Source organism: Leopardus geoffroyi, chromosome B1 (genome assembly GCF_018350155.1).
Source record: "Leopardus geoffroyi isolate Oge1 chromosome B1, O.geoffroyi_Oge1_pat1.0, whole genome shotgun sequence".
NCBI lineage: Eukaryota > Metazoa > Chordata > Mammalia > Carnivora > Felidae > Leopardus > Leopardus geoffroyi.
In genome coordinates, this window is record NC_059327.1 from 39852638 (window position 1) to 39880337 (window position 27700).

General features: G+C 39.5%; 1 protein-coding gene across 4 annotated transcripts; it reads left to right on the forward strand.

The window, feature by feature from the left end:
• The first annotated feature begins 8526 nt into the window (after window positions 1-8526).
• Window positions 8527-24600, forward strand: CHRNA6 (cholinergic receptor nicotinic alpha 6 subunit). 4 transcript variants are annotated; one of them, XM_045458828.1, is made up of 6 exons: window positions 8527-8923; window positions 10596-10735; window positions 19933-19977; window positions 20892-21001; window positions 21103-22081; window positions 23425-24600. In XM_045458828.1, exons 1-6 carry the CDS (start codon window positions 8845-8847, stop codon window positions 23554-23556), a joined length of 1485 nt encoding a protein of 494 aa, XP_045314784.1. In that variant the 5' UTR covers window positions 8527-8844; the 3' UTR covers window positions 23557-24600. The 4 variants fall into 4 exon arrangements, with proteins under 4 accessions (XP_045314784.1, XP_045314806.1, XP_045314817.1 ...); XM_045458850.1 differs by having other exon boundaries at window positions 8528-8923; window positions 10658-10735; XM_045458861.1 differs by lacking the exon at window positions 10596-10735 and having other exon boundaries at window positions 8528-8923.
• Window positions 24601-27700: the final 3100 nt, after the last annotated feature.

Consider the following 27700-nt stretch of genomic DNA (forward strand, 5'->3'; position numbering starts at 1 on the left):
GCAGCAGCCTGAATAGCAAGGCATCTTTGGGAAGGGGCTGCATGCTGCAGAACTGGTGTGATCAGCACCTTAGGGTTGATATGATCCTTGTTATATTCGGACTGAAACCTGAGCCACATGACTCCCATCCACTGTTAGCCTTACCTCCCTGACCCTAGAAAAAGAGAAAACTGATACAACATTTTGACATCTTCAAGAAAGGGAAGTTTGGAGCATTATCTTGGAATTTTTAGTTTGCTTTTTTGTGGACAGAGAATGTTCCATATGGTAGATTCTTTGTTACTTTGTGAGACTTTTTCTGGTCCTAATAAGAGGTCAATTTTTGTAAATATTCCATGGCTACTTGAAAACATAAATGTGTATTTTCTACAGCTATGTTTTAGCATCTATCCTTGTGCCCAAAGCACAGTAGGACTTAGTAAACACCTATGTTGAATGAGCTTCTCCACACAAAACACAGTGCTTGTATAGCAACTTCAGAATATCTCTAACATTTCTGTTTTACAACCTATGCGTTTGTGGGGACACGTATGTCCTAGAAACGTCTAACTCTATAATATCACAGAAGCACACCGTAGATGGACCGTGTGGAAATGCCGTAGCTCACTGGAGGAGCTCCTCACGTGTGTACCACTGCCCACCTGCGTCAGGATCAACTACAGAGCTTTTTAAAAATGCGGTTTCCAGATCCCGGACCTGGTGAATCAGGATTTCTGAGGATGTCCCCCAGAATCTGATCTTTGTTTGTTTTTTTTTGTTTGTTTTTGTTTTAATTTATTTTTGTTTTGTTTTGTTTTTAGTGTTTATTTACTTATCTTAAGCGAGACAGAGAGAGCAGGGGAGGGGGAAAGAGAGAGAGAGAGGGAGAGAGAGAATCACAAGCAGTCTCCTCACTGTCAGCACAGAGCCCCATGCAGCTCAGGGGGTCAGTCTTATGAACCATGAGCTCATGACCCAAACAAACTCAAGAGTTGGACGCCCAACCTACTGGTCTTTTAAGATTGCCTCCTACCCTTGATTCTGATGCACACTAACATTTAAACTACTAATCAGGAAAATAAGGACTTTTCAGAATGTCTTCTGTGAAAGAACAAGGAATCTCCCACTCTATTCAAAAGCAGTCATACTTTCTGGGCCTCCCCACTGGTCTGCAAAGTCCGTTGTACACGTCAGAGCACTGTTCTCTGGAAAATGAAAATGAATGTGTATTTGCCCCTATAGCACTTCAGTAGCTGCTATTACATACACTTTCTAATTAAATCTTCACCACAATCCCGTGAGATTCTGTGGTGGGTTGAATAGTGTCCCCCACCCCGGGCAAAAATACATGTGTCTGTGCCCTAACCCCTGGTAGCTGTAAATGTTACCTTCTTTGAAAAAGGGGCTTTGCAGATGTAACTTAGTTAAGGATCTTGAGATGGGTTCATCTTGGATTACCCAATAAGACCGCAGTTGAAGGCCTCCAGAAGGAACGTGGTCCTGCTGACACCTTGATTTTGACTTCTAGCCTCTAGAACTGCAAGAGAGTAACCTTCCGTTGCATTAAGCCAACAACTTTGTGGTCATTTGTTAGAACAGCCCTCAGAAATGGATACAAATTGGCATTGTTATTCCTATTTACCACCATAGAACTGGGTCTACTGTAAGTGTGATAAATTTTGTTACAATTCTATTACTGCTGGGTTCTGGGACAATGGTAACCTTGAATTAATTTTTCCTTTTAGGGGATTTATGAGTTAAGTACATTCCGTTCTAAGTTGAAGAACCCAGAGATAATTGCTGCCCATTTCGTGAAGAGGAAAGCCTGGAGGGAAGTTACAGAATTCCCAAAGGTCTGTGTAGGAATCATTCTGGCTGGAAGAGTGTGGCCCATCATGCCCTTCACCAGTAAGTGCTTGGCCTATCGACCTTCACAGCACAGCCAGCAACAGCACCCCCAAAGATGTGATGTGGCTGCCGTCACCCACGCTCCCAGAGTTGGGAACTTGCCTGATGTCAGCTTGTGACTTAAGTGGGGCAATCTCTGGTCTTTCATTTCTGTTTGGCATTACGTGCTCCACTACAACTCCCTTTATATATTAACTTTGTCTTATGTGAGGGATCCATGGCGAATGCAAATGAAGTTAGTGCTAACCATGGTCCATTTCAATAACAACCCTCTAAAAATATACTGAACTTATAAGGTATTCATAGATCTAAAAGCACTTGAATATAGCTTTAAGGTGAAAGCATAACTGTAGATTCAGACAGACTGAGATTGGATTCCTAACTCAGCCATTGGACCTTTAAGCAAGGACCTGCTTGAGTGTCAGTGTCTTCACCTATGACATTGAATCTCACTTCCTAGAGTTACTGTGAGGATTAAAAGAGAGAATGTAAAGGGCTTACTTAGCCTGCTGATTGGCATGTAGGCTGCTAAGAAGGATCCATCATTGCTATGCACGATCTTAGCATTTCAACCCAGTTTCAACTTTCTTTCACTGCTTTACCCCACCCTAGGTTCTAAGGCTTTCCTCTTTAAAAAAAAAAATTCAGGTGGACAAAACATAGGTATCGTAAGGATTAATTTGAGTCTCTCTTATGAGCTATTTATTAAATGTTTCTTCGTGGTCTAAAAATTAGCATCTAATTTGAATACTTACCTTACTGCTGTTTTATTTTTCCTGTGTGGGAAATGTCAAGTGAGGTGGATGTGAAATACTACTGACTAGGATATTGAACATGTGACGGCTTTAATGACAGTAGTTAAAAAAAAAAAACAACTGGCATATGGGATCATTAAATTATTGATGATGTTTTGCTGCAATGGATTTATAAATAATACATGTTTAAAGTGTTATTTCCTTTACATTTCTTTAGGGACAACTGAAGAGTCTTCTCGTTTTGAGTTTAAAGCGAACTGACAGTTGGAGAAAGGTCAACAAAATGTTCATCCGTGCAGTTTCTACGCCATAAACCCTTCAGACTTCAAATAAGCACATAACCAATTTTATAGAGTTTTATCAAATAGTCGCCCTTGTTTTTAGCATGAACGAAGCAATGACTTTAATTTAGCAACTGGGGGGATGCTTAAAAAATATTAATAATTAAAAGTTTCATATTAAGCAGTATCACTTGTTTGGGTTTTTTCTCAGAAAAACTTCCAAATTGAAGTTAGTGTCTACAGATAAAAATGAAAAAGGAACTAGGGGCGCTTGGGTGGCTCAGTGGGTTAAGCGTCCAACTCCGGATCTCAGCTCAGGTCTTGATCTCAGGATTGTGAGGTCAAGCCCTGAGTTGGGCTTTGTGCCCCACCTCCCTCCCGAATAAAGGGAACCCAACAATTAGTCTCTGAAGCTTATCAATTTCCTGACACATTAGCTCTTTAGAATGTTATTTTATAAAGGGAGGATGTGGGGTCACTGGGAACAGAAAGTGGGAAAACCATAAAACCGGCTATGGTTACCCCCTCCCCAGGGTTAGGAATCTCTAGGAATTAGATGTCAAATTGTGTTTGGTATGCATAGGGGATGGAGGAGAAGCATAGGGTCCATAGTTTTCATGGACCTTGAAAAAAGTTCCATTGCTTCTTCCTTTTTCCTTTTGGAACAGGCTAAGAGGAATGAAGGGGCTGAGAGTGGGGAGGGCAAGACAGGACTCTTCCCATGTTGGGTAACCTCTCACTCAGCCTTTTCACCTCCAAAAACCATGACCGGCATTAAACTTCTGGTTGGTTCAAGAATGCAGCTAAACTAATTACAGGAATGTGAACATGAAATGGCAACCAGCAACACCAGGAAAAGATAAAATGTCTTTAATTCTTTTGTTTCTTGAATTAAATTTTAAAAAAATTTTTGGAGGCTCCTGGGTGGCTCAGCTGGTAGACCGTCTGACTCTTAGTTTCGGTATGGGTCGTAATCCCACGGTTATGAGATTGAGCCCTGCATCGGGCTCCATGCTGAGTGTGGAGCCTGCTTAAGATTCTCTCTCTCCCTCTGCCCCTCTCCCTCTCATGTGCATGCATGCAAGTTCCGTTCTCTCTCTCTAAAAAAAAAAAAAAAAAAAAAAAAAAAAAAAAAATTTTTTTTTTTAAATGCGCTTTTTTTCTCCTGTGTATTTGGTTTTAACTTCTATCCCTGCAATTTTCAGAAAGAATTTAAAGCAAGAGGCAAACCCATAATTGAATTACAAAACTTAAAATTTTTCTGATGATAAAGGATAGTATAAAATTTCCTTTGAATAGGAGAATGTATATTCTATATAAGCATTTAAAATACAGCACATTTTTCCTACAAGTTCAGGCCCAAGAGCTACTTAATTGTGTTAATCTGTTTGTAGTGGTGAAAGGCAAGAGGGGCACCTGGCTGGCTCAGTTGGCAGAGTGTGTGACTCTTGATCTTGAGGTCCTGGGTTCAAGCCCCATGCTGGGTGTAGAGATTACTTAAATGAATTATTTAAAACAAAAATTACATGAAAAAAATGGATAGGGAGAGAGTAAATGATTTATATTACTGATTTTGATCACATTTTTCTCAAGACAGAGCTAAAGGAGTTTAAGTAACTTGTCTAAATATCCCCCAAGTATCAGTGCCAGAATCTAAATCCAGGTCTGTTTGACTCCAAAGTCCAATCTCTTCCCTCTGTATTCTTCACCTCCAGTGAGGCTCTTCTGTGACCTCCCCTCATAAAGTCCCTGGTCCTCCCACTCTGCACTTGGTTCATGGAGACAGACAGACTGCTCCTGTAAGAAATCAGAGCTGATGTGGGGCCCATCCCAGAGGATTGCTCCCCTGGAGTGGTTCTTTAAAGTGACAGGTGATGGCTATAGAGAAGGATTGTTGGATAAAACAAAAGATGTAAAACAACAGTTTTCTTGACAGACTGCAATGTGCATCTGTTAGAAAGTGTGAAGAACAAATCAATCAAAGCCTAAGAAATAGAAATGGTTGAGGGTATTGCTGGTGTTTTGGAAAACAGCCAACTTGATATGGGTTTTACTCTAAAAACGAGTGAGGCATTGTGCTGTTTTGGGGTGTGATGTGGCACGTTATCCCTCATGGTAAAGTGTTGTCCAGGCTTCTACTCTTTATCACCTTCAATTCTCTCCAAACTCCACAGGATACTTCAGCAAAGGACAGAAGCCCATCTGCTAAGGAAGTGCTTGACATCTTGACATGTCTGAAGCAGTCAGCCAGCACTGGCCTGGTCTGAGTTTGGTGCTAAATGTTGGTTCCTCTTTCATTCTGTCAGAGATATGAGGTTAATAGAATTTTGAGGAAAGTCATTGGTCTGAACTCTACACAATGGCAAAATGTGCTACATTTGTGATGATGTCACAGAATGTTTGGATGGGAAGGCCCTGAGGGATCATCTTCGGGTCTAACTTCTCTTCTTTTTCCCCAGCTTTATTGAGGTCCAAATGACAAATAAAAATTGTATATATTTAACGTGCACAATGTGATGATGTGATATGCATATGCATTATGAAATGATACCATGGTCAAGCTTGTCAACATATCCATTGCCTCACTTAGTAACCAACTGTGTTTGTGTGTGTTGAGGAAACCACTTAAGATCCCTCTCTTAGAAGAATTAAAACATTTTTTTATTTTTTATTTTTTAATTTTTTAAAAATGTTTTATTTATTTTTGAGACAGAGAGAGACAGAGCATGAGCAGGGGAGGGGCAGAGAGAGAGGGAGACACAGAATCCGAATCAGGCTCCAGGCTCCCAGCTGTCAGCACAGAGCCCGATGTGGGGCTCGAACTTACAAACCTCGAGATTGTGACCTGAGCCGAAGTCGGATGCTCAACCGACTGAGCCACCCAGGCGCCCCTTAAAACATTTTTTAAAATTAAATTTTATTGTTTTAAGTAAACTCTACGCCCTACGGGGGGGCTCGAACTCACAACCCTAAGGTCAAGAGTCACATGCTCTACCAACTGAGCAAGCCAGGTACCCCTCTCTTAGCACATTTAAAATATGTAATAACTATAGTCACTGTGCTGCACATTAGATCACCAGAACTGATTAATTTTATAACTGGAAGTTTGTATCCACCAGCCTACTCTCTGCTTCTATGAGTTTGACTTTTTTAGATTCCACACATATGTGAGATCATACAGTATTTGGCTTTCTGTGTCTGGCTTATTTCACTTAGCACACTGTCCTTCAGATTCATCCACATTGTCTCAGGTGGCAGAATTTCTCATGGCTGAGCAATATTCCACACACACATGCACATATATACACCACCTTTGTCTATTCATCCATGGACAGACACTTAACTTGTTTCCATACGGTGATTATTGTGAATAATGCTGCAATGAACAGAGAAATGCAGATCTCTCTAAATTTTTTTTAAGTTTATTTATTTTGAGGGAGAGAGCACAAGCGGGGGGTGGGGTGGCAGAGAGAGAGGGAGAAAGAGAGAACCCCAAGCAGGCCCCACATTGTCAGTGGGGAGTCCGACTTGGGCTCGAACCCTTGACCCTTGAGATCATGACCTGAGCCCAAATTGAGAGTCAGAAACCCAACCAACTGACCAAATGAGCCACCCAGGCGCCCCCAGATATCTTTTTGAGATACTGATTTCCTTTGGATATATATCCAGAAATGAAACTGCTGGATCATGTGGAATTTTTTTAAAATTTTAATGTTTATTATTGTTTTTGAAATATTAAAAAAGACCCAACCATCATCACCATATATATTTAGATCTGATCTAAAGTGAAAGATGTCAAAAAGAAAACCTAGAATATATACATAAGTGCACACACCCCTGAACCCAGAAAACCTAAAAGAAAAAATAGCACAAAGTTCTGTTAACAGATAAATTTATCTTTATTTCTGGAAGACGTTTCCACACCCCATTCTATGTCCTCTTCCTCTTGCAGCCACTTGGGCCTTCAGCATAGCAGTTTTTCCTCAGCCAGACCCTGAGCCTTGGTGTTTATTTTTCATGCTCCTTAACATGAGCACATTTGTCAGCATGTCAGGCGAAGTGAGAAAGCAGATCTTTTTTTTTTTCTGTTTTTTATTTTTTTTTATTTTTTTATTATATGAAATTTATTGTCAAATTGGTTTCTATACAACACCCAGTGCTCATCCCAAAAGATGCCCTCTTCAATGCCCATCGCCCTCCCACTCCCCATCAACCCTCAGTTTGTTCTCAGTTTTTAAGAGTCTCTTATGCTTTGGCTCTCTCCCACTCTAACCTCTTTTTTTTTTTTTTCCTTCCCCTCCCCTTTCTGTTAAGTTTCTCAGGATCCACATAAGAGTGAAAACATATGGTATCTGTCTGACAAAGCAGATCTTAATGTCACGGATGTACATCTGCTCCAGCTGTGCCACTGGACCTTCCCTGTATGGGACTGCCATGTTGGACATCTGGCAGTTTATGTTGTCCTCCCTGCCACTGAGCTTCCCATGATACATCTTGTCAGTGTTGGTCTCACATGTCATGATATGACCCGCAGCCTCGTGTAGGACTTTAATCAGCACACTATAAGACATCTTAGCAGGAAGAGAGTTCTCACTGGCTCCCACATAATCTTCCTCTCAGGTGCAGAGGCAATTCTGGTGGCTGCGAAGGCATGAGCCAAGCAAATGGCAGGCCCTGTGTGCCTGGCAGTTCTCTTTGTAGTTTTTTGAGGAACACCTCCCCCCCATGCTGTTTTCCATAGCACTTGCACCAGTTTACATTCCCACCAACAGTGCACAAGGGTTTCCTTTTCTCTACACCCTCACACTTTTTACTTTATGTCTTTTTGACCATAACCATCCCAATAGGTGTGAGGTAATGTCATATTGTGATTGATTTGCATTTCCCTGATGATTAGTGGCTCACTTTCAACATACCTGTAGGCCATATGTATGTCTTCTTTGAGAAAATGTCTATACAAGTCCGTTGCCCATTTTTAAATTGGACTTTTTTTGATATTGAGTTGATATTGAGTTCCTTATATATTTTGGATATTAATTCCTTGTCAGACATATGGCTGCAAATATTTTCTCCCATTCTGCAGGTTGTCTTTTCATTTTGTTGTGTGTCTAACTTCTCTTTAACCAACACCAAAATCTTACCAGAATCCTATTGACATTGAACTTACAGAAGCAAGAAGAAACTTCTAGGAAAACCAGTTGGTGACAGGGATGTTTACATAAATATAGGGCTGTCCAGGTGGCATCCTGTGTTTGGTATTCATCCTTCTCGTTCTGACACTTAATCTCTAATCCTGGATGGTGATTTCTGACCTCGGAAAGACAAGACACTAGAAGCCCTGGAGTCAGGCAAAATCAGATGAGTGCTGTTCTCTCTAAACCACACCTATTAAGACAGGAAAAGAGACTCATATTTTAGGAAGTTTTCTAATAACAAGGGTAAGCCTTGATTAACTAGACAACTCAGTGAATCAGACCATACTGTCTGGGACCTAGCACGTGCTTTACCTGGACTTGGAGGTCGGAAAATGGGTGTTCCTTCTCCCAAAGATTACTGCTGAGACTGTACTACAGAAAGATCAAAGGCAGGCAGTGTTTTCCGTCCTCTCTCTGTCCTGCCTGCTTAGCGTTCTCTCACTGCTTTTCTTCACTGTTCTTGCACGAAAGAGATCTAGGGTGACAGGAAAGTGATGATTCATCTGACATCAGATGGAGTCCTTTTTATTTGCCCTTTTGTTGGCCTCAGTCTCTGATATTGGGAACATCCGTGTTATGTTTGTGAATGTTTTTATTTCACGGAAGACACACATGGATTGCAGTGGGACTCTGATGATTTAAAGGTCTGATGCGTGTGGCTGTCTGGTAGCTCTTTGTTTTCCACAATCCTTTGACCAGAAAAAGAAATCAAAGTGTGTTTTAATCATGCTGACCAGCGAGGGCCAGGGATTCCTTCACTTTGGTTTGTGTCTCTGGTTGTGTATGTTCATACCTTTCTTTAAAGGTAGGTTTTATTTCTGCTTTATCTCATATTCTCTTTTCAGCTACATATATTTATTCTTCTTTTCTAGTTGTGTTTGATTGAGCAGAGATGAGATATTCTTTGTGTAAATATGTAGAGGGTCTGCACAGGAATTACTACTGTTATAACTGTTAACCTATTTCTTATTGGTTAGGTTTTAACACTGAACATGAGATTTTGGAGATGGTGCAGGGAAGACAATGAAGCATTGTAAACCATATCTTATTTTATTGTTCCAATAAAAATATGGTAATAATAGTGATGCAGTTTTCTATCCATCTCTGGTATGGATGTATTCAACTGATTTATTTGCATTTGTATTTAATTTTTTTTTACAACTATGATTTGTTTGTTAGCTGAGACTTAGTCCATGAACCCTTCCATTTTGAAGGTAATCATCTTTGTTTTGGGAAACATGTCATATTACTATGCTGGAATGTGTCCTAAGAGTAAGATAATTCATTTTAAAAGTTAAGACTTGGAAATAGACAAGTGCTGTTCTGCTGCAGAAAACCACATTCCCATGTTAGCTTTGCAGGGGACTTGTTCTTCAAGATTCACAGAGGGTTTATCTACAATATCGCAAAGAGGGGGAAATGGTAATGCAGTAGTGGAGAGGATTTTTTTTTATTGTCTATTTTACATAGAAATATTTCTAGCATTATTAATTATGGTGGCAAGAGTACTATTTCATATTTAAAATTGTTTTTTCCTGATGAAATCTCAGAGTTTGTTTCCAAGTGCATTTGTCAACGACTCTTTATTTAGTAATATAACAGCTATCCTTTTGTTCATTTTTGCCGAGTGAGTTTTCAGTGCCTTTAATCTTCTTTCTTTCAAGATATAAATCCCTTTTGGAAATTTGTAGAATTGTTTTTCTGATGTCAAATTTGAGTTCTATAAGGGAAAATATAGAGGGGTATTAATGAAATGAATAATATCAAATGAAGGCAAGTATCTTACTTTTGATGCATTCTTGGAAAAATACAGACATTCACATTAAACTGTGTAAATTTTAGTGACTGAAAACTCTGTTATTTAAGAGCTAGTATTGAATTCTTTTAAAACCAATTAAATAAGTTTGCCTTAAAAACCTTGCACTTGACACAAGTCTCCTTAATAATTGAATCTGAGTCAGATTTTAAAAAGAAATACGGCTTGCTAAGGTCTTAATAAACTTACTAGTTATTTCGGTTTGCTTGGTGTAGGTTCCCCAGCTAAACACCTTGTTGGTTGTAGAAACAGGTGGTTGGATCAGCATTTTGACCAGAAAAGGCAGGACTCTTCCTTAAAAACCAGATCAGTAAGATCGTGAGTTATCTTCAATGACATAAGCAAAAATTGGAGCTCATGCTGTCCCTTTGTATTTGTGGTGCATTAGACTTGTAAAAGTGCTCTTACAATAGTATTTTATTTGATATCATAATAGTTCTGGGATGTAGGCATTACTCTTCTTATCTTCAGGGCTCTGAGAGGCTAGGTACAATGGGCACCAGGGGAAGCCTGTGTGGGTGGACAGAACACAGGGGCGGGAGAGCTCAGGTGGCTGGGACAACCCACTGTCCTAGTGGCCTGGCAATGGGAGCTGCCAGAACCTCCCCATCTGTGAACACCCTCTTGGCCTCTCTAACTCTTCCTCTGCTTGGCCATGCAGGCTCTGCAGGCTGTGCATCTGAAGAGAGGCTCTTTCACAAACTGTTTTCTCATTATAACCAGTTCATCAGGCCTGTGGAAAACGTTTCTGAACCGGTCACGGTGCATTTTGAAGTGGCCATCACACAGCTGGCCAATGTGGTAAGTGCTGCCAGTTCACCACGTGTACCTGGAGAACGCTTGACTTGGGTGGGGGTGCGGGCAGAGCAATTCCTGAACACTGTCCCAGTAATTGCACGTGGTAAATATAGAAATTTTAAAATATGAACAAACACACATCTCCATGAATGCTGGCTCTTCAAAGCCTTCCTGCTGGGAAGAAGACATTGATGCTGTAATTATTCACATCAAGGCAGGGTCTTTCTGGAAGTGCTTTCAGAACCAGTTTATGAAGCAGAGAGGTGAAGGGGAAGTTGAAGGGATAATACAGAGGGAGTTAACTTCATGGTGCACCTATTCACCAGTCACTGTGTCTGCACTTAGTGGCTGTCATTTGCATTTTATAGCTGAAGGGAAGCTCAGGAAGGAATTTTCCCAAGGTCATACAATTATAAAATGGTGGAACTGAAATCTTAATCGGGCCCGTCCAACTCCAAAGCTCATGTTCTTTTTACTCTATAGAAAAAGAACTGTTTTGGGGCACCTGGGTGGCTCAGTCGGTTGAGCCTCCGACTTCGGCTCAGGTCATGATCTAGTGGTTCATGGGTTCAGGCTCTGTGCTGACAGCTCAGAGCCTGGAGCCTGCTTGGGATTCTGTGTCTCCCTCTCTCTCTGACCCTCCCTCACTCACACTCTGTCTCTCTCTCTCTCTCTCTCTCTCAAAAATAAACATTAACAAATTTAAAAAAAAAAGAAAAGAAAAAGAACTGCTTTAAATATTCTATGTTATGCAAGAAAGAAAAAGATCACCTGCTTTCATATAGCTTCCATCCAGCCCTGAGAAAACAGATGGCAATTTGGAGTTCTTAAATTTATTGCTACTATGTTCGAGGACAAGTGACTACAGTTCTTTCCTTTGAATAATCTTCATGCCCTAGTTGGCGGGAGAGGAGGTATTAGGGCCTGGTATTTATAACACAGAGCAGGGTTTTGGGCTCAAAAGCATAGGAGGGGACAGCGCTGGCTTGCCGACCAAATTCCAGGAATAGGCAGGCTCAGGAAGTAGGGGGAGGCTAAAGCATCTCCAGAGAGAGAGAGATGCTAGAGCTCCTGAGACTACAAAGGGAGCTCCTTTCATCTTATCAGTCCCAGCCTATGCATAGGGAAGGAACCTTCTGTCTTTCCAGACTTGCCCTGTAGGAAACAGTGGTGGTTCTTCAGGTTCACTGGAGGAAAGACCTTAGTTACAGATGTGAACTCAAGGCTCACCATGTTTCTCCAGTCCATGCTTCCTGGTGGACTAGGTTGACCCTGGCCTGGTCCTCTAGCTTCTGACCCAGGTTGGAAGTATGTATATACTGGTACATATTGGTTAAAAAAATAAAAATAAAAAAGTCACAGTTTTCTTTTGTATAGATGGATATACTCATTTCTTTAAAAAACATTTTATTTGGTACCTAATCTGATCCCTTTCACCCCCAAATAGTGTTGTACTGATTACTGGTCTCCTACTGGGCTGGGAGTCATAATTTGCTGTGGAGTATTATAAAGTAAGTTTCACCTGAAGTCAGTCTATTTCACTATACAGCATCACTTCAAATTCCTGGTTGATACACCCTTTCAGGACATTGTTCTGAGGATGGTGTGTGGAGATAATGGAATACAGATTTTGACATTTGCATTTGGTTGCTATCAGAGACTTAAAAATAACATGGCTTGAATAAAACAAATTGATTTCTTTCTTGTGTAACAGAAATCTAAAGGTTAAAAGTTTAGAAGGTTAACGCCAGGTGGCTTTGTGGTGTTGGTGATTGTACCACTGTGTTCAGTTGCTTAGGTTGGGCACTGCAAAAGGATGCCAATCACACGGACCACGATGCTAAAAGCATAAACCATACATGGTGACAGTGAGCAAGGTTCCTATCTTTCTATTTCAGCATATGGTTTCTTCCCTCAGTGTTGCCTCATGGTCCATGATAACTGCTGATTTTCACTCATCATATTCACATCCTTCGTAAGAAGCAGGAGGAAGGGATGAGGGGACATAACAGACATATGTGACTTCCTTAAGGAGTTTTCTTAAAAGTCCTACTAATATCTTCTGCTTCCTATATCATCAACTTCTAGCTGTAAGGGAGACTTGGGAAATGTAGTTTTTTTTAAGTCAAATTTTTGTTTATTGAAATACTTGTAGATTCATATGCAGTTGTAGGAAATAACAGGAAGATCCCACTTTGCCCAGTTTCCCAGTGGCAACTACTAATATGTCTTCAATTTCTAAAATTTTGTCGTTTCAAGAAAGTTAGATAAAAATGATACAGTATGTAACATTGTGGGATTGGCTTTTCCACTCAGCATAATTAAAAAAATTTTTTTATGTTTATTTTGAGAGAGAGAACACGTGTGCACGAGTTGGAGAGGGGGAGAGAGAGAAAGGGACAGAGGATCTGAAGCAGGTTCTGTGCTGACAGCCCAATGTGGGGCTTGAATTCATGAAAGATGCAATCATGACTTGAGCAAAGCCAGACACAACCGACTGAGCCACCCAGGTGCCTTCACTCAGCATAATTTTCTAAAGACTCATCCCAGTTGTTGATTATATCAATAGCTCATTTCTTCTTGTTGCTGAGTAGTATTCCATGGTATTGATGTGCCTCAGTTTATTTACTTTTTGTTGGTTGAAGAACATTTGTATTGATTCCAGTTTTGTTCTGTTACAAATAAAAGTGCTGTGAACATTTGGATACAAGTTTTTGTGAGAACGCAAATCTTTATTTTCCTGGGATAAATCCCCAGGTGTTCAATTGCTGGGTCATATGGTAGTTGTGTGTTTAATTTTTTAAGAAACTGCCAAAATGCTTTCCAGAGTGAATGTACCCTTTTAAATTCCTATCAGCGATATATAAGTGATCCAGTTTATCTACATCTTCATCAGTATTTGTTGTTGTCACTATTTTTTTATTTTAGCCATTCCGTTTGGTATATAATAATATCTCATTATAGTTTTAATGTGCATTTTCCTAATGACTCATCATATAGAACATCTTTTCATGTGCTTATTTGCCATCTGTATATCCTCTTTGGTAAAATGTTTCCTCATGTTTTTGTTCCCGTTTTCTAATTGGATTGTTTGATTTTTTTTTTTTTTAACTGTTCAGTGTTGAGAGTTCTTACTATATTCTAGATACTGATGCTTTGCCAGGTATGTGGTTTGCAAATACAGTTAACTCGAGTAATGCAAGGGTTAGGGACATCGGCCTCCAGCATAGTCAAAATTCTGCATGTGACTTTTGACTCCCCCCAAACTTAACTACTAATAGCCTACTGTTGAGCAGAAGCCTTACTGATAACATCAACAGTTGATTAACACATATTTTGTATGTTACGTGTGTTATATTCTGTACTCTTACAATAAAGTAAAAGAAAATAAAATGTCATTAAGAAAATCATAAGGAAGGGAAAATACATTTACAGCACTGTAGTGTAAAAAATTCTACATGTAAGTGGACTCACACAGCTCAGACCTGTGTGTTCAAGGGTCAGCTGTATTTTACCCTAGTGTGTAGCTTCTCTTTTCATCTTTTTCACATGGACCTTCACTCAAACTTTTCAATTTTGACAAGATCCAATTTATCACTTTTTCCTTTTATGTGTTGTGCTTTTGGTGTTAAGCCTAAGCATTCCTTGCTTTTATTGCAGATCCTAGAGATTTTCTCATATATTTTTTCTAAAAGTTTTATTTATGTTTTACATTTGAGACTATGATCCATTTTGAGTTAATTTTTATATAAAATGTGAGACTTGGGCTTTTTTCCTTTTTTGGTCTATGGGTGTCTAATTGCTCCAATACCATTAGTTGAAAAGGCTATCCTTTTTCCATTGAGCTGGTTGTGCACTGTTGTGAAAAATCCGTTGAGCATACTTGTATGGGTCTATTTCAGGTCTATTTCAGGTCCTCTATTCTATTCTGTTGATCTATGTGATGAACCCTCCACCAATCCCACACAATCTTGATTACTGTAGCTGTATAGTAAGTCTTAATGTTGGCCAGAGTGATCCTACCACCTTATTCTTCTTTGTCAAAATTATATTCACTGTTTTGGGGCCTATGCCTTCAAATAAGCTGCCTATGTATACAAAAAGGCTTGCTGGGATTTTGAAAGGAATTGCATTCATCTATAGATCAATTTGGGGAGAAATGTCATCTTTACTATGTTGAGTGTTCCCATCCATGAATGCAGGATATTTCTCCATTTATTTAGCTCTTTTTTCATCAGCATTTTATAAATTTCAGCATGCAGATCCTGTCCATGTATTATTATGTGTATATTTGTTTTATTGTCCATGTACTATTATGTGTACTTTGTTTTATTTAAGGCAATTGAAAATAATACTGTACTTTTAATTTTGGTTTCTCCATGTTCATCATTAGTATATAGAAATTCAATCGGTTTCTGTATGTTGATGTTGTATCCTGAGATCTTGCTGAAATCATTTATTAGTTTCAGTATTTTTATAGATTCCATGGGATTTTCTATATAGGCAACCATGTCATATGCAAATAGAGATGGTTTTATTTCTTCCTTTCCAAACTATGCTGTTTTTTCCCTTTTTCTTGCCTTATTGCATAGTATTGACTAGAATTAGTACTGTTTTGAATAAGAGTGGTGAGAGTGGACATCTCTGCCCTGTTCCCAATCTTAAGGAAAATTGTTTAGTCTTTCACCTTCTAGTATAATGATAGCTGTAGGTGTTTTATAGAGGTTTTCAAATTGAGAAAGTTCTCCTTTATTCGTTAGTTTTCAGAGAGTTTTTATCATTAATTGATGTTGAATTTTTGTCAAATGCTTTTTCTGTAACCATTGATATGATCAGATAATTTTTCTTCCTTACCTTGTTGATATGGTAAAGTACATTGATTGATTTTTGAATGTTGAACAGCTTTACATCTCATTTAGTCATGGTGTATAACTTTTGTACATTGTTGGATTCATTTTGCTAATATTTTATTGATGAGTTCATGACAGACATTAATCTGTAATTTTCTTCTTTTGTATTATCTTTGTTTGGATTTTGTGTCAGGGTAATATAGCTTTATAAAAAATATTTGGAATTGTTCCATCTTCTTCTATGTTCTGGAAGAGACTGTGTAAAATTGATATTGATTCTTCTTTCATAGTTGGTGGAATTCTCCAGGGAAACCTACTAGGCCTAGAGATTTCTTTTCCAGGAGTTTTTAACTACAAATTCAATTTTTAAAAATGGCTATAGGCCATTGGAAATTCTGAGGACTCACTCTGCCTGCCCCCACCAGCCTCAGACTGCGGGCTGCTCTGCAGGAATTTCATCTGTCACTGTATTTAAGAAACAGTTTCATTAATCAAGCCTGTTTTGAATATTTCATCTTCTTTGAATTTGGATAGTTTGTGGTTTTTGAAGTTTTAGTCTATTTCTTTTAAAAATTTGATTGTATAATAAAGCTGTTTATCATATTGTCTATTCTTTTTAATGGCTACAGGATCTGTAGTGATAGCTCCTTTTTCATTCCTGATGTTCGTGAGTTGTGTTTTCTCTGTTTTTATTTTTGTCGATCTTGAGACAAGTTTGTGAGTTTTATTGGTCCCCATCCCAAAGAATTAGCTTTTTATTTAATTGATTTTTTCTATTGTTTTCCTTTTTCAATTTTATTGTTTTCTACTCTCTTTTTTAAAGTGTATTTATTTATTTATTTAAGTAATCTCTACACCCAACATATGGCTCAAACTCATGACCTGGAGATCAAGAGTTGCATGCTCCAATGACTAAGCCAGCCAGGTGCCCCATGATTTCTACTCTTATCTTTATTTTTCCTTCCTTGAGCTTGCTGTGGGCTCATTTTGTGCTTCTTTTTCTAATTTCTTGAAGTAAGAACTTGGATTATTGATTTGAGACCTTTCCTCATTTCTAATGTAAGCATATAATGCTATGATTTTATTTTCAACATTGTTTTTAGCAATGACCTTCATATTTTAATATGTTGTGTTTTCATTTCATTCAGTTCTATGTATTTTTAAAAATCTCCTTTGAGGTTTAAGCCCATTTTGATCTTTGACCCATGGATTATTTAGAAGTGTGTTGTATAATTCTTAGGGGTTTAGAGAGTTTCCTGTTGTCTTTTTGTTGTTGGTTTCTAGTTTGATTCCATTATAGTCAGAAAACACACTGTATGGTTTCAGTTCTTTTAAATTTGATGAGGTTTGTTTTATGGCCCATGGTAAGAATATGGTTTATCTTGGTTAATATCCCATGCATTCTTGAAATATATGTGTATTCTGCGCTTTTGAAAGAAGTGGTCTATATATTTCAATTAGATCCTGTTGATTATGTTCTTCAGATCTTCTATATTTTGCTGATTTCCCCCCGAGTGGTTTTATTGGTTGCTGAGGGGGATGGTGTTGAAGTCTCCAACTATATTTGGGAGTTTGTTCCTTCTTTCAGTTTCATCAATTTTTATTTCATGTAATTTAAGACTAGTGTTTGGTGTGTATACAGTTAGGATCATTATGTCTTCCTGGTGATTTTATATTTCCATCATTATATAATGTCCTTGGTCTACAGTAATTTTTTTTCTGAAGTCTACTTTGTCAGATATTAATATAGCTATTCCTATTGGTGTATTGGAAGCTACCTGTTCTCATGGGGGGCACCAGAAGTCCCTGAGGGTCATATTCATTGTCATTGAGCCATGGTGAGCTCTGGGGATGGTTCTGTGATGCAGGACAGTCAGGATGTGCAATTACCAACTCCCTTATCAAAGGCCTTAGCAAAGGCCTTTTTTGCAGCTCTACATGGAAGTGTGTTTGCTGCAAACACACAGAATGACTCTGGCCAGAAGGTTTTCTGGGTGAATGATCTTTCAGTGTAAGAGTATGTCTGCTGTCCCCCCAACAGGGATCCAAGACAAAGCCCCTGTGTAGTGTTTTGATGGCCTCACTATCTGAAATGACTAACTTAAAGGCTTATAAAGTGTAGCCAACCTGGCTTTCTGATCTCAATCTCTGCTGCTTCAGAAGCTAATCCTTTTGAAATTATAACTCCAATCCTTTAATACAGGCAGGGTGCCAACTAATTTATTTTCCCAAGAAAGAGATACAGAGCAATGGTCTCAGGAATGTGGAGTGGTATTTTAGGTCCCTGCTTCCTCCAGCTGGGCTGTCTGATAATAGTGCTCATGACCATCAGTGTGGTACAGAATTGCATGGAGAACAAGACTTGCCAGACCAAGTCCTGGTCCATAAAGCTGGCTGACACCCCTAAGAATGTCCACACCACATTGAGCCTCATCAGCCTGTGGAAGTGTTGGGGAAAGAGAGAGATATTGACAGGATGATATTGCCAACAGATTTTAATTCTTTGAATACTAGTTAACAGTGTACACTAGTTCTGTGAACACAGAATACAAAGAGGATGCATAAGACTGTATAGCTAGTCCATTCTTGATTGACAGCCAACAGATCTATTGACATGGCCCCTGCTGGAATTTATAGATCACAGCATCACCCTCTCATGAGTAGAAGGCAATTACCTTAGGCTTGGGTAATACTTGGCCAATGGATAAGTATAGCCTTTTTTATTTTATTTATTTATTTTTTTTGCTTTTCTTGACTAATAAGAAACCATGATTGTAACTCCTTTTGTTGACCTTTTAAAATCCTGGGGTTTACCATGACTAGACACAAACACATTTGAAGGAGGAAGCTTGGCAGGGGGAGTGGAGAACTACAGAGCAGCTCCGTGAAAAAGAGCAGTTTGGTGTCAGTCCTGGCCATGGCTCTGTCAACCACAGTTGAGTTCATTTACTCTGAGGGTGTTCACGTATATTATAAAGCAACGTTGGTAAGTTTGGGGAACCCACTGATGGTCACTGGAACACTCAATAGCTTTCAAGCTGCTGTGCTGTAAGGTTGCTGAAGGTTCTGGAGTGTCTTCAGTAGTTTTCCCACTGAAGGCTGGTAGCTGCTTAGGAACACATTGTATTTGGGATATTGGCCTGAAATGTTTTTCCTCCAGATAGCTGTATGACTCTCTTCAGTCATTTAGGTACCTGCTTAAACCTCCTCAGAGAAGCCTTCTTTTTTTTTTTTTTTTTTTTTTTTTTTATTTTTATTTTTTTAAATTTTTTTTTTCAATGTTTATTTATTTTTGGGACAGAGAGAGACAGAGCATGAACGGGGGAGGGGCAGAGAGAGAGGGAGACACAGAATCGGAAACAGGCTCCAGGCTCTGAGCCATCAGCCCAGAGCCCGACGCGGGGCTCGAACTCACGGACCGCGAGATCGTGACCTGGCTGAAGTCGGACGCTTAACCGACTGCGCCACCCAGGCGCCCCGAGAGAAGCCTTCTTTGATCATTCTGTCTAACAAAGATGTGTGTGTGTGTGTATGTGTGTGTGTGTGTATGCATGCACACACCACTCCATCTCTCTTTATTTTTCTTCACAGGGACTTATAACTGTCACACATTATATTATATATCTATTATTGATTTTTTGTCTCCCAAATTAACAGTTTAGATGCATGAAGGTAGAGGTTTTTTCAATCCTGTTTACTGCTATAGTCCCAGAATTTATAGAGCACATAGTAGGTACTCAATAAATATTTGAATAATGAATAATTGAAGCAATCAGCATGGCTTAGATGAGAGTTGAGATGTGTTGAAGTGGAGTGGCAGGTTCCAGCTGGAAAACTCCATGGTGAGCAGAGGCTGACATTTCAAAAGGCAACTGGGCTCAGGACTCAGAGCCTAGAGAGTGGTGAGCACAGTCGAAGAAGGAGGTTTTCAAGGAAGGGGGAAGAATACAGTAAAAACAATGAACCAAGTTCTGATACCTATCACCATCTGCAGTACTTTCCCTTTCTCCTTTCTACTGTACCTTCTCTTCCTCCTTTCTTTCATGGAATCAGACACCTTTAATGGGCTGCGGTGGTCAGAAAGGCTTCACTGAAGAGGTGAGACTTAATTAAGATTTGAAAGACATTTTTTTAAGCCACATTTTCTTTTAAAGTCAACAGAGTTGGAACCAGATGTGAAAATATCATATTTCTGGATGCATTTTATAAGTTGCCTTTTTAGTCTTCTTTGTTTTCCTCTGTTAGTATGAATAACTCAGATTTGGCTCTCTTTTGTTGTAATTCTCGTTCTAAGAGCCACCTTTATTAGCAAGTTCATTTCAGGCTAAAAATATTATTTCTTCCTCCCAGGATGAAGTAAACCAGATCATGGAAACCAATCTGTGGCTACGTCACGTATGTGTCTGCATCACATGTCCTTCTCTTGGACCTGTCTTGTGTGTTAGCCTAACAATGTCTAATGGATAAATTCCACTAGAATTACTTCTTTCCATCTCCAACTTATAACAGAGTATAAACTATAATCTTTCTCCAAAGCCTAGAGTTCAGCTCTGGGACAGCTGCTTGATACAAACTTCACAGGTGCAAAAACATAGTGATAAAGTTCTCTGGGACATAGAGACCTGTCCCTTCTGGTTTCTGCCCTCAAGTCTCTTATTTTTATCTGTAACTTGAGCCCCAGTGTCAGAAGCTTGCCCAGTCTTTGACTCTGCTGCACCAGGCCAAGGGAAGTAAGGAACTGAGCATGAGAACACGTGGGTTAGAGTCCCACCGGTTGTTTTTATCAGTTATACCACTTCATTCTTCCTTCTTGTCTTAATCTTTTACACAGATTTATAACAAACTCATTATCGTACACTTGAACTATCTTTTTGATATTAGAAATGAGTTGCTACTCCAGTGTGAATACAGTTTATGGAACATGGAAGTTGAGTCTATAACCTTGGTCAGCTAATTAATAATCAATAGTTAATTATCTAATGTCAGATGATTTATATTTGCCAAAATCAGCCCAGCTGCCTAGCCCCCTATTCCTCATGGATTTAATATCCCAACTTTTGATAGAAACCAATGCACTCTTTATTTTTTTTTAAGTAGGCTCCAAGCCCAAAGTGAGGTTGGACTTATGACCCTGAGATCAAGAGTTGCATGTTCTACCAACTGAGTCAGCCAGGTGTCCTCCAGTGTATTCTTTAAATGAGAACTTATTTTTTTTTCAAAACACTGAACCAACATAGAATTAACATGGGAAGAAAGTTCCCTGTAAGTTACTAAGAATTTTTTATTCAACTGACTTCTATTGCCTTTAGATATGGAATGATTATAAATTGCGCTGGGACCCAATGGAATATGATGGCATTGAGACTCTTCGTGTTCCTGCAGATAAGATATGGAAGCCTGACATCGTTCTCTACAACAAGTATGGGGTTCTGACAGCAGTAGACTTGTTCCAAAGTTGCCTTTGGTACATGCTGACCCAGGCAAGGGGGTGTTACTAATGGTGTCTGGTTTACTTTGTAGTGCTGTTGGTGACTTCCAAGTTGAAGGCAAGACAAAAGCTCTTCTTAAATATGATGGCATGATAACCTGGACTCCACCAGCTATTTTCAAGAGTTCCTGTCCTATGGATATCACTTTTTTCCCTTTTGATCATCAAAACTGTTCCCTTAAATTTGGTTCCTGGACATATGACAAAGCTGAAATTGATCTTCTAATCATTGGATCTAAAGTGGATATGAATGATTTTTGGGAAAACAGCGAATGGGAAATTGTTGATGCCTCTGGCTACAAGCATGACATAAAATACAATTGTTGTGAGGAGATATACACAGATATAACCTATTCTTTTTACATTAGAAGATTGCCAATGTTTTATACCATTAATCTGATCATCCCTTGTCTCTTTATTTCATTTCTAACTGTGCTTGTCTTTTACCTCCCTTCTGACTGTGGTGAAAAGGTGACACTTTGTATTTCAGTTTTGCTTTCTCTGACTGTGTTTTTGCTAGTAATCACGGAAACCATCCCATCCACGTCTCTTGTGATCCCACTGGTGGGTGAGTACCTACTGTTCACCATGATCTTTGTCACCCTGTCCATTGCGGTGACTGTGTTTGTGTTGAACATTCATTATCGCACCCCAACGACACACACCATGCCCAAGTGGGTGAAGACAGTTTTCCTCCAGCTGTTACCCCAGATCTTGATGATGAAGAGGCCTCTGGACAAGATGAAGGAGACAAGTTCAGATAAAAATTCCAAAGGCATTTCTGGTAGGCCCACCAAAGTCAATTCTGATAATTGCAGAGAGACCAAACTTCCTAAAGAATTCTGCCACTGTTGTAAATCAAGTGAGCTTGCCACCAGCAAGAGAAGATTAAGTCATCAGCCTTTACAATGGATGACTGAAAATTCAGAGCACTCGCCTGATGTTGAAGATGTAATTAACAGTGTACAATTCATAGCAGAAAACATGAAGAACCAAAATGAAACAAAGAAGGTAAATGCATGTCTCCTCTAGCCTGGCATCCCTCAGCTGGTTTAGATCAGACCTAAGATCAGATCTTCATTGGGAGTTCTGTTCACAAGAGGGCCAGGGAACAGTACTCTAAGACCCAGCTCTATTATTATGCAGTTATGAGTGAAGTGACCTGGGGGTTGGGTGGAGTAAAGTATAGCCTCAGAGCAAATCTCCACCTCCAGAAATGTTAACTCAGGTGAAATCTAGTTAAAATAAATATTCAAAACAGGCTTGGTTAACGAAACTGTTTCTTAAATACAGTGACAGATGAAATTCCTGCAGAGCAGCCCGCAGTCTGAGGCTGGTGGGGGCAGGCAGAGTGAGTCCTCTGAAATTCCAACCCCACTTATTCTACTTGAGAGGGATTTAGGTGTTTATTGAATGAACCTCAGGCATATTCTTAGCATCAACATATTCTGCTCTTGCTGTTCAGAGTCTAACTATTGCAGCATGAACGTCCCCCATCCTCCACAAAGAGAGCTCAAGAAAATCATGCCAATTTTCCATATCCTAAGCTGAGGGCATCTGAAAACTTATGCCAGGTGTCTGGGTTTGACCTTATACTGCAGCTGCTGGCATCCATATCTCCTGGTGAAAGGACATCTTGAGACCTGAAGTCCACACCGTTGGTGCAGGGGAGGATACTATTACTGCAAGTCACAAGTTAGGGGCTGGAGGGGATGCATCATGGGACAAGTGAGCCCAGAACTGTGCCTTCATGGTAACATCTTCATAAAATTGAGGGAAGGTTGTTGTTGACTTAAACACCACCAGGTAGGGCCCTCAAGACACAATCTGAGACGTTAAGTCTCAGGCATGAGTTGGAGGTCAGGAACTGGAAGGACGTGAGAAATGCAATGAACTCTCCACAAGCAGCACGACTTTGAGCTCTAGAGGGCTGCCTATTCCTGATAAAGTGTCCTCCATTCCTCATGTCCTATACCCCCTGCCTCAAACCCATTTTCCAGACTTGCCAAGGTGTCAGAATATCCAGTGGTGCCAATGACAAAAGTTGAGCTGTCTGAACAGCATTCTTAGGAATGGTTTTTGCAGGAAAAGTCATTTGTCACCTGTGGAATCCTGCTTACTCTCTAGCCATCTGTATGAGGCACCAAAGGGGCATGTGTATCTACCCTCTTCAGACAAAACAAAAGTTCTTCTATGAACTGTATAGGCAACATGGGTTAACCATGATAAAACCACTACTTGCTTCAAAAATTGCCAAGGAAGTCTTTGAAAAGGAAGCAGCTTATTTATGAAACAGAGCATATTACCTAGTTTCAATTTTTTAACATTGCTTTGACTTTTTGTTTGCCTTTCAGGTAGAAGACGACTGGAAATACGTAGCCATGGTGGTGGACAGAGTATTTCTTTGGGTGTTTATAATTGTCTGTGTGTTTGGAACTGCAGGGCTATTTCTACAGCCACTACTGGGGAAAACTGGAAAGTCTTAGGATGTATTTTCCTTTTATCTTTTGAAACTTACAGATGCTGTATTTGTTCTATGTTCCCTTCCATGAGGAAAGGGACATAAAGCTTTCCACCTAAGTCCCCCATCTACTGAAGCTGATGGTTAGATGGAAAAAGAGGACTTTATTGCAAATTTGGAGGCTGAATGCCCTCCTTTGTAGCACAGAGCACATTTAAGATGTTTGATAACACTGGAGCCCAGAATTGGTGGCACCCACAGGTTTCTCTTCTCTGTACATGTTTGACTTCCAGGGACATAAACAACCCATAATACAACAAGCCATGTAATCAACATCAAAGCCATGCTAAAAAGGCATTCTCTTGTACCTCCAGTTTATGCTACTTGTCAGTATATTGACACATGCCAGACACAAAACTCTGGAGCTTATACCTTGCTGGCATCTGCAATGCTTGGGAACTGTTATGTGCTTGCTTTCTAATACGTGCCTCTGGGATGTACTCACACACTTCAACACTTTTTGATATATTAATTGGCAAAAAGTAATAGCAGGTAGTCAGAGTCTATCTCAGCAGGCTGCATCAAGTTAGCATTCATCTGGCAAGCAGCTTGAGTGGTAACCCAGCACTGTGCCAGGCATTGCAAGCACAACAGAAATGGGTTCTGTCCCCAAGTGCTTGCAGCTTTTTAGGAAAAGTCATAAACACAAAGATCTCCAAGACCAGGTATCATGGGAATGTAACTAAAGCAGCCAAAATAAGGAGAGCATGATGTGGTATGGCCATGCAAACATGAAGCAGGCTTTGCGGCAGGTCAGAGAGGTGTCTGTTCTTGCCAGCAGTTTCCATATGTTCATTGTAGCTGAGACTGCAAATAAAGTTATTTCTTCTGCAAGAAATTGTGATTTTGTACCTTTTTGGAGCAATACCTTTTCTGAGAAGGAGCACCTTGGGAATTCTGTTTTATTCCACTCTAATTTATCTTCATATTTGTTGTATAAATATTATTGTAATTTTAAAGATGTATTTCAAAGCAGAAAAAAATAAATCTACCCTAACAAAGAAACTAATTTCATTTCTGCCTTTTCTCGTCTCATCCTCTTCTCTGTGCACCCATAATTTTACACTTCAATTTTACCTTCTAATTTTGTGTGTTGCTGTTTTCTCAAAACATGTCAGGCGACATTTTTCCAAGATGTTACGTAGCCTTGAATGTGGGGTGTCCTGACTTTGTGGGGGCTGGCAGTGCGGTCAGTGGAAGAATTTTCATCCAAGGCAGAACAACAGAGATAAAGGTTTATTGAATACAGGGCCAGGGAGCAGGACAGCAGAGGAGAGACTGTCTGCAAGGAGGCAGTGGGTAGAGGCCATATTTAAAGCTGGAAGATGAGGAGGTATGGGGAACATATGCAATTTTCTCTTTTTTGGTACCTGTGCCTGTTTGTAAGTAGCCCATTGGTCAATTAGGGCCTATGGCCATTTTGAGGTGGGTCACTTTGTGTTGATACTCCATAACTTCTATTACCTCATGTTCGTTCTTCCTTGTCTACCTTATCCAGGAGCATAAGGCTCTCTGTGGTGTACCAGGCAGAGGTCTTGAACTTGAGCTGGAACTCTGTTTTAAAGTATGTTTACTGCCTCTCATATTTGTGATCATATCTATATTTTATCTTTCTTTCTTACAATGGGTTTGGTTTACTTCATACATTTTTCTTAGTATTAAGCCAAATCAATATTTAATATCATTGTTTAAAAAGTTTTAATTATGGTAAAATGCACATAACAAAATTTACCATCTTCACCATTTTAAGGATATGGTTCAGTGGCATTAAGTACATTCACCATGTTGTACAACCTTCATCACCATCCATCCACAGAACTCTCTCATCTTGTAAAACTGGAACTCTGAACCCATTAATAGCAACTTCTCATCCCATCTCTCCCCACCCCGTCACCCCTGTCAACCACCATTCTACTTTGTCGCCATGAATTTGAGTATTTTAGGTACCTTATATGAGTGAAATCATACACTATTTGTCTGTTTGTCACTGGTTTATCTCCCTAAGTATAGTCTTCAAGGTTCATCCATGTTATAGCATGTGTCAGAATTTTTTTGCTTTTAAAAAAATAATTAATTTGAATTTAAGTACAGTTGACATTGGCACAAAAACAGACACTCAGATCAATGGAACAGAATAGAGAACCCAGAAATGGACCCACAAACGTATGGCTAACTAATCTTTGACAAAGCAAGAAAAAATATCCAATGGAATACAGTCTCTTCAGCAAATGGTGCTAGGAAAACTGGACAGCAACATGCAGAAAAATGAACCTGGACCACTTTCTGACACCATACACAAAAGTAAACTCAAAATGGATGAAAGGCCTCAATGTAAGATAGGAAGCCATCAAAATCCTTGAGGAGGAAGCAGGCAACAACCTCTTTGACCTTGGCCGCAGCAACTTCTTACTCAACATGTCTCTGGAGGCAGGGGAAACAAAAGCAAAAATGAACTACTGGGACCTCATCAAAATAAAAAGCTTCTGCACAGCAAAGGAAACAATCAGCAAAACTAAAAGGCAACCGACAGAATGGGAGAAGATATTTGCAAACAATATATCAGATGAAGGGTTAGTATCCAAAATCTATAAAGAACTTATCAAACTCCCCACCCAAAAAACAAAGAACCCAGTGAAGAAATGGGCAAAAGACATGAATAGACACTTCTCCAAAGAAGACATCCAGATGGCCAACCGACACATGAAAAAATGCTCAATTTTTTGAATTTTGAAAAAATCAAATAAAATTTTGAAAAAATGCTCACTCATCATCCAGGAAATACAAATCAAAACCACAATGAGGTACTGCCTCACACCTGTGAGAATGGCTAACATGAACAACTCAGGCAACAGCTGATGTTGGTGAGGATGCAAAGAAAGAGGATCTCTTTGGCACTGCTGTTGGGAATGCAAACTTGTGCAGCCACTCTAGAAAACAGTATGGAGGTTCCTCAAAAAATTAAAAATAGAACTACCCTACAACCCAGCAATTGCACTACTAGCTATTTATCCAAGGGATACAGGTATGCTGTTTCAAAGGGGTACATGCACCGCAATGTTTATAACAGCACTATCAACAATAGCCAAAGTATGGAAAGAGCTCAGATGCCCATCTATGGATGAATGGATAAAGAAGATGTGGTATATATATACAATGGAGTATTACTCAGCAATCAAAAAGAATGAAATCTTGCCGTTTGCAACTACGTGGATGGAACTGGAGGGTATTATGCTAAGTGAAATTAGTCAGAGAAAGACAAATATCATATGACTTCACTTATATGAAGACTTTAAGATATGAAGCGTGAGGGAAGGGAGACAAAAATAATATAAAAACAGGGAGGGGGACAAAACATAAGAGACTCTTAAATATGGAGAACAAACAGAAGGTTACTGGGGGGGTTGTGGGAGGGGGGGATGGGCTCAATGGGTAAGGGGCATTAAGGAATCTACTCCTGAAATCATTGTTGCAATATATGCTAACTAACTTGGATATAAATTAAAAAAATAAATTAAATTTTAAAAAATGAAGTACAGTTGACATAAGAATTTATTTGTCGGGCGCCTGGGTGGCTCAGTTGTCTGGGCATCTGACTTCAGCTCAGGTCATAATCTCCCAGTTGATGAGTTTGAGCCCTGCGTCGGTCTCTGTGCTGACAGCTCAGAGCCTGCAGCCTGCTTAGGATTCTGTGTCTCCCTCTCTCTCTGCCCCTCCCCTGCTCATGCTCTGCTCTCTCTTTTTCTCTCTCAGAAATAAAGATTAAAAAAAATTAAAAAAATAATTTATTTGCTTTTTGAGGCTGAATAATATTCCATTGTATGTATTTACAACATTTTGTTTACCCACTGATCCATCAGTGGACATTTGAGTTGCTTCCTCCTTTTGGCTGTCATGAATAATGTTGCTATGAACAGGAGTATACAAGAATCTCTGAGTTTCAGTTCTTTGGAGTTTATACCCAGAAGTAGAATTGTTGGGTTATATGGTAGTTCTATGTTTAATTTTTTAAAGAACTGCCATGCTGTTTTTCCACAGTGGCTGCACCATTTCCATCCCTACCATCAGTGTGCAAAGCCTCCATTTTTTCCACATCCTCACCAATACTTGCC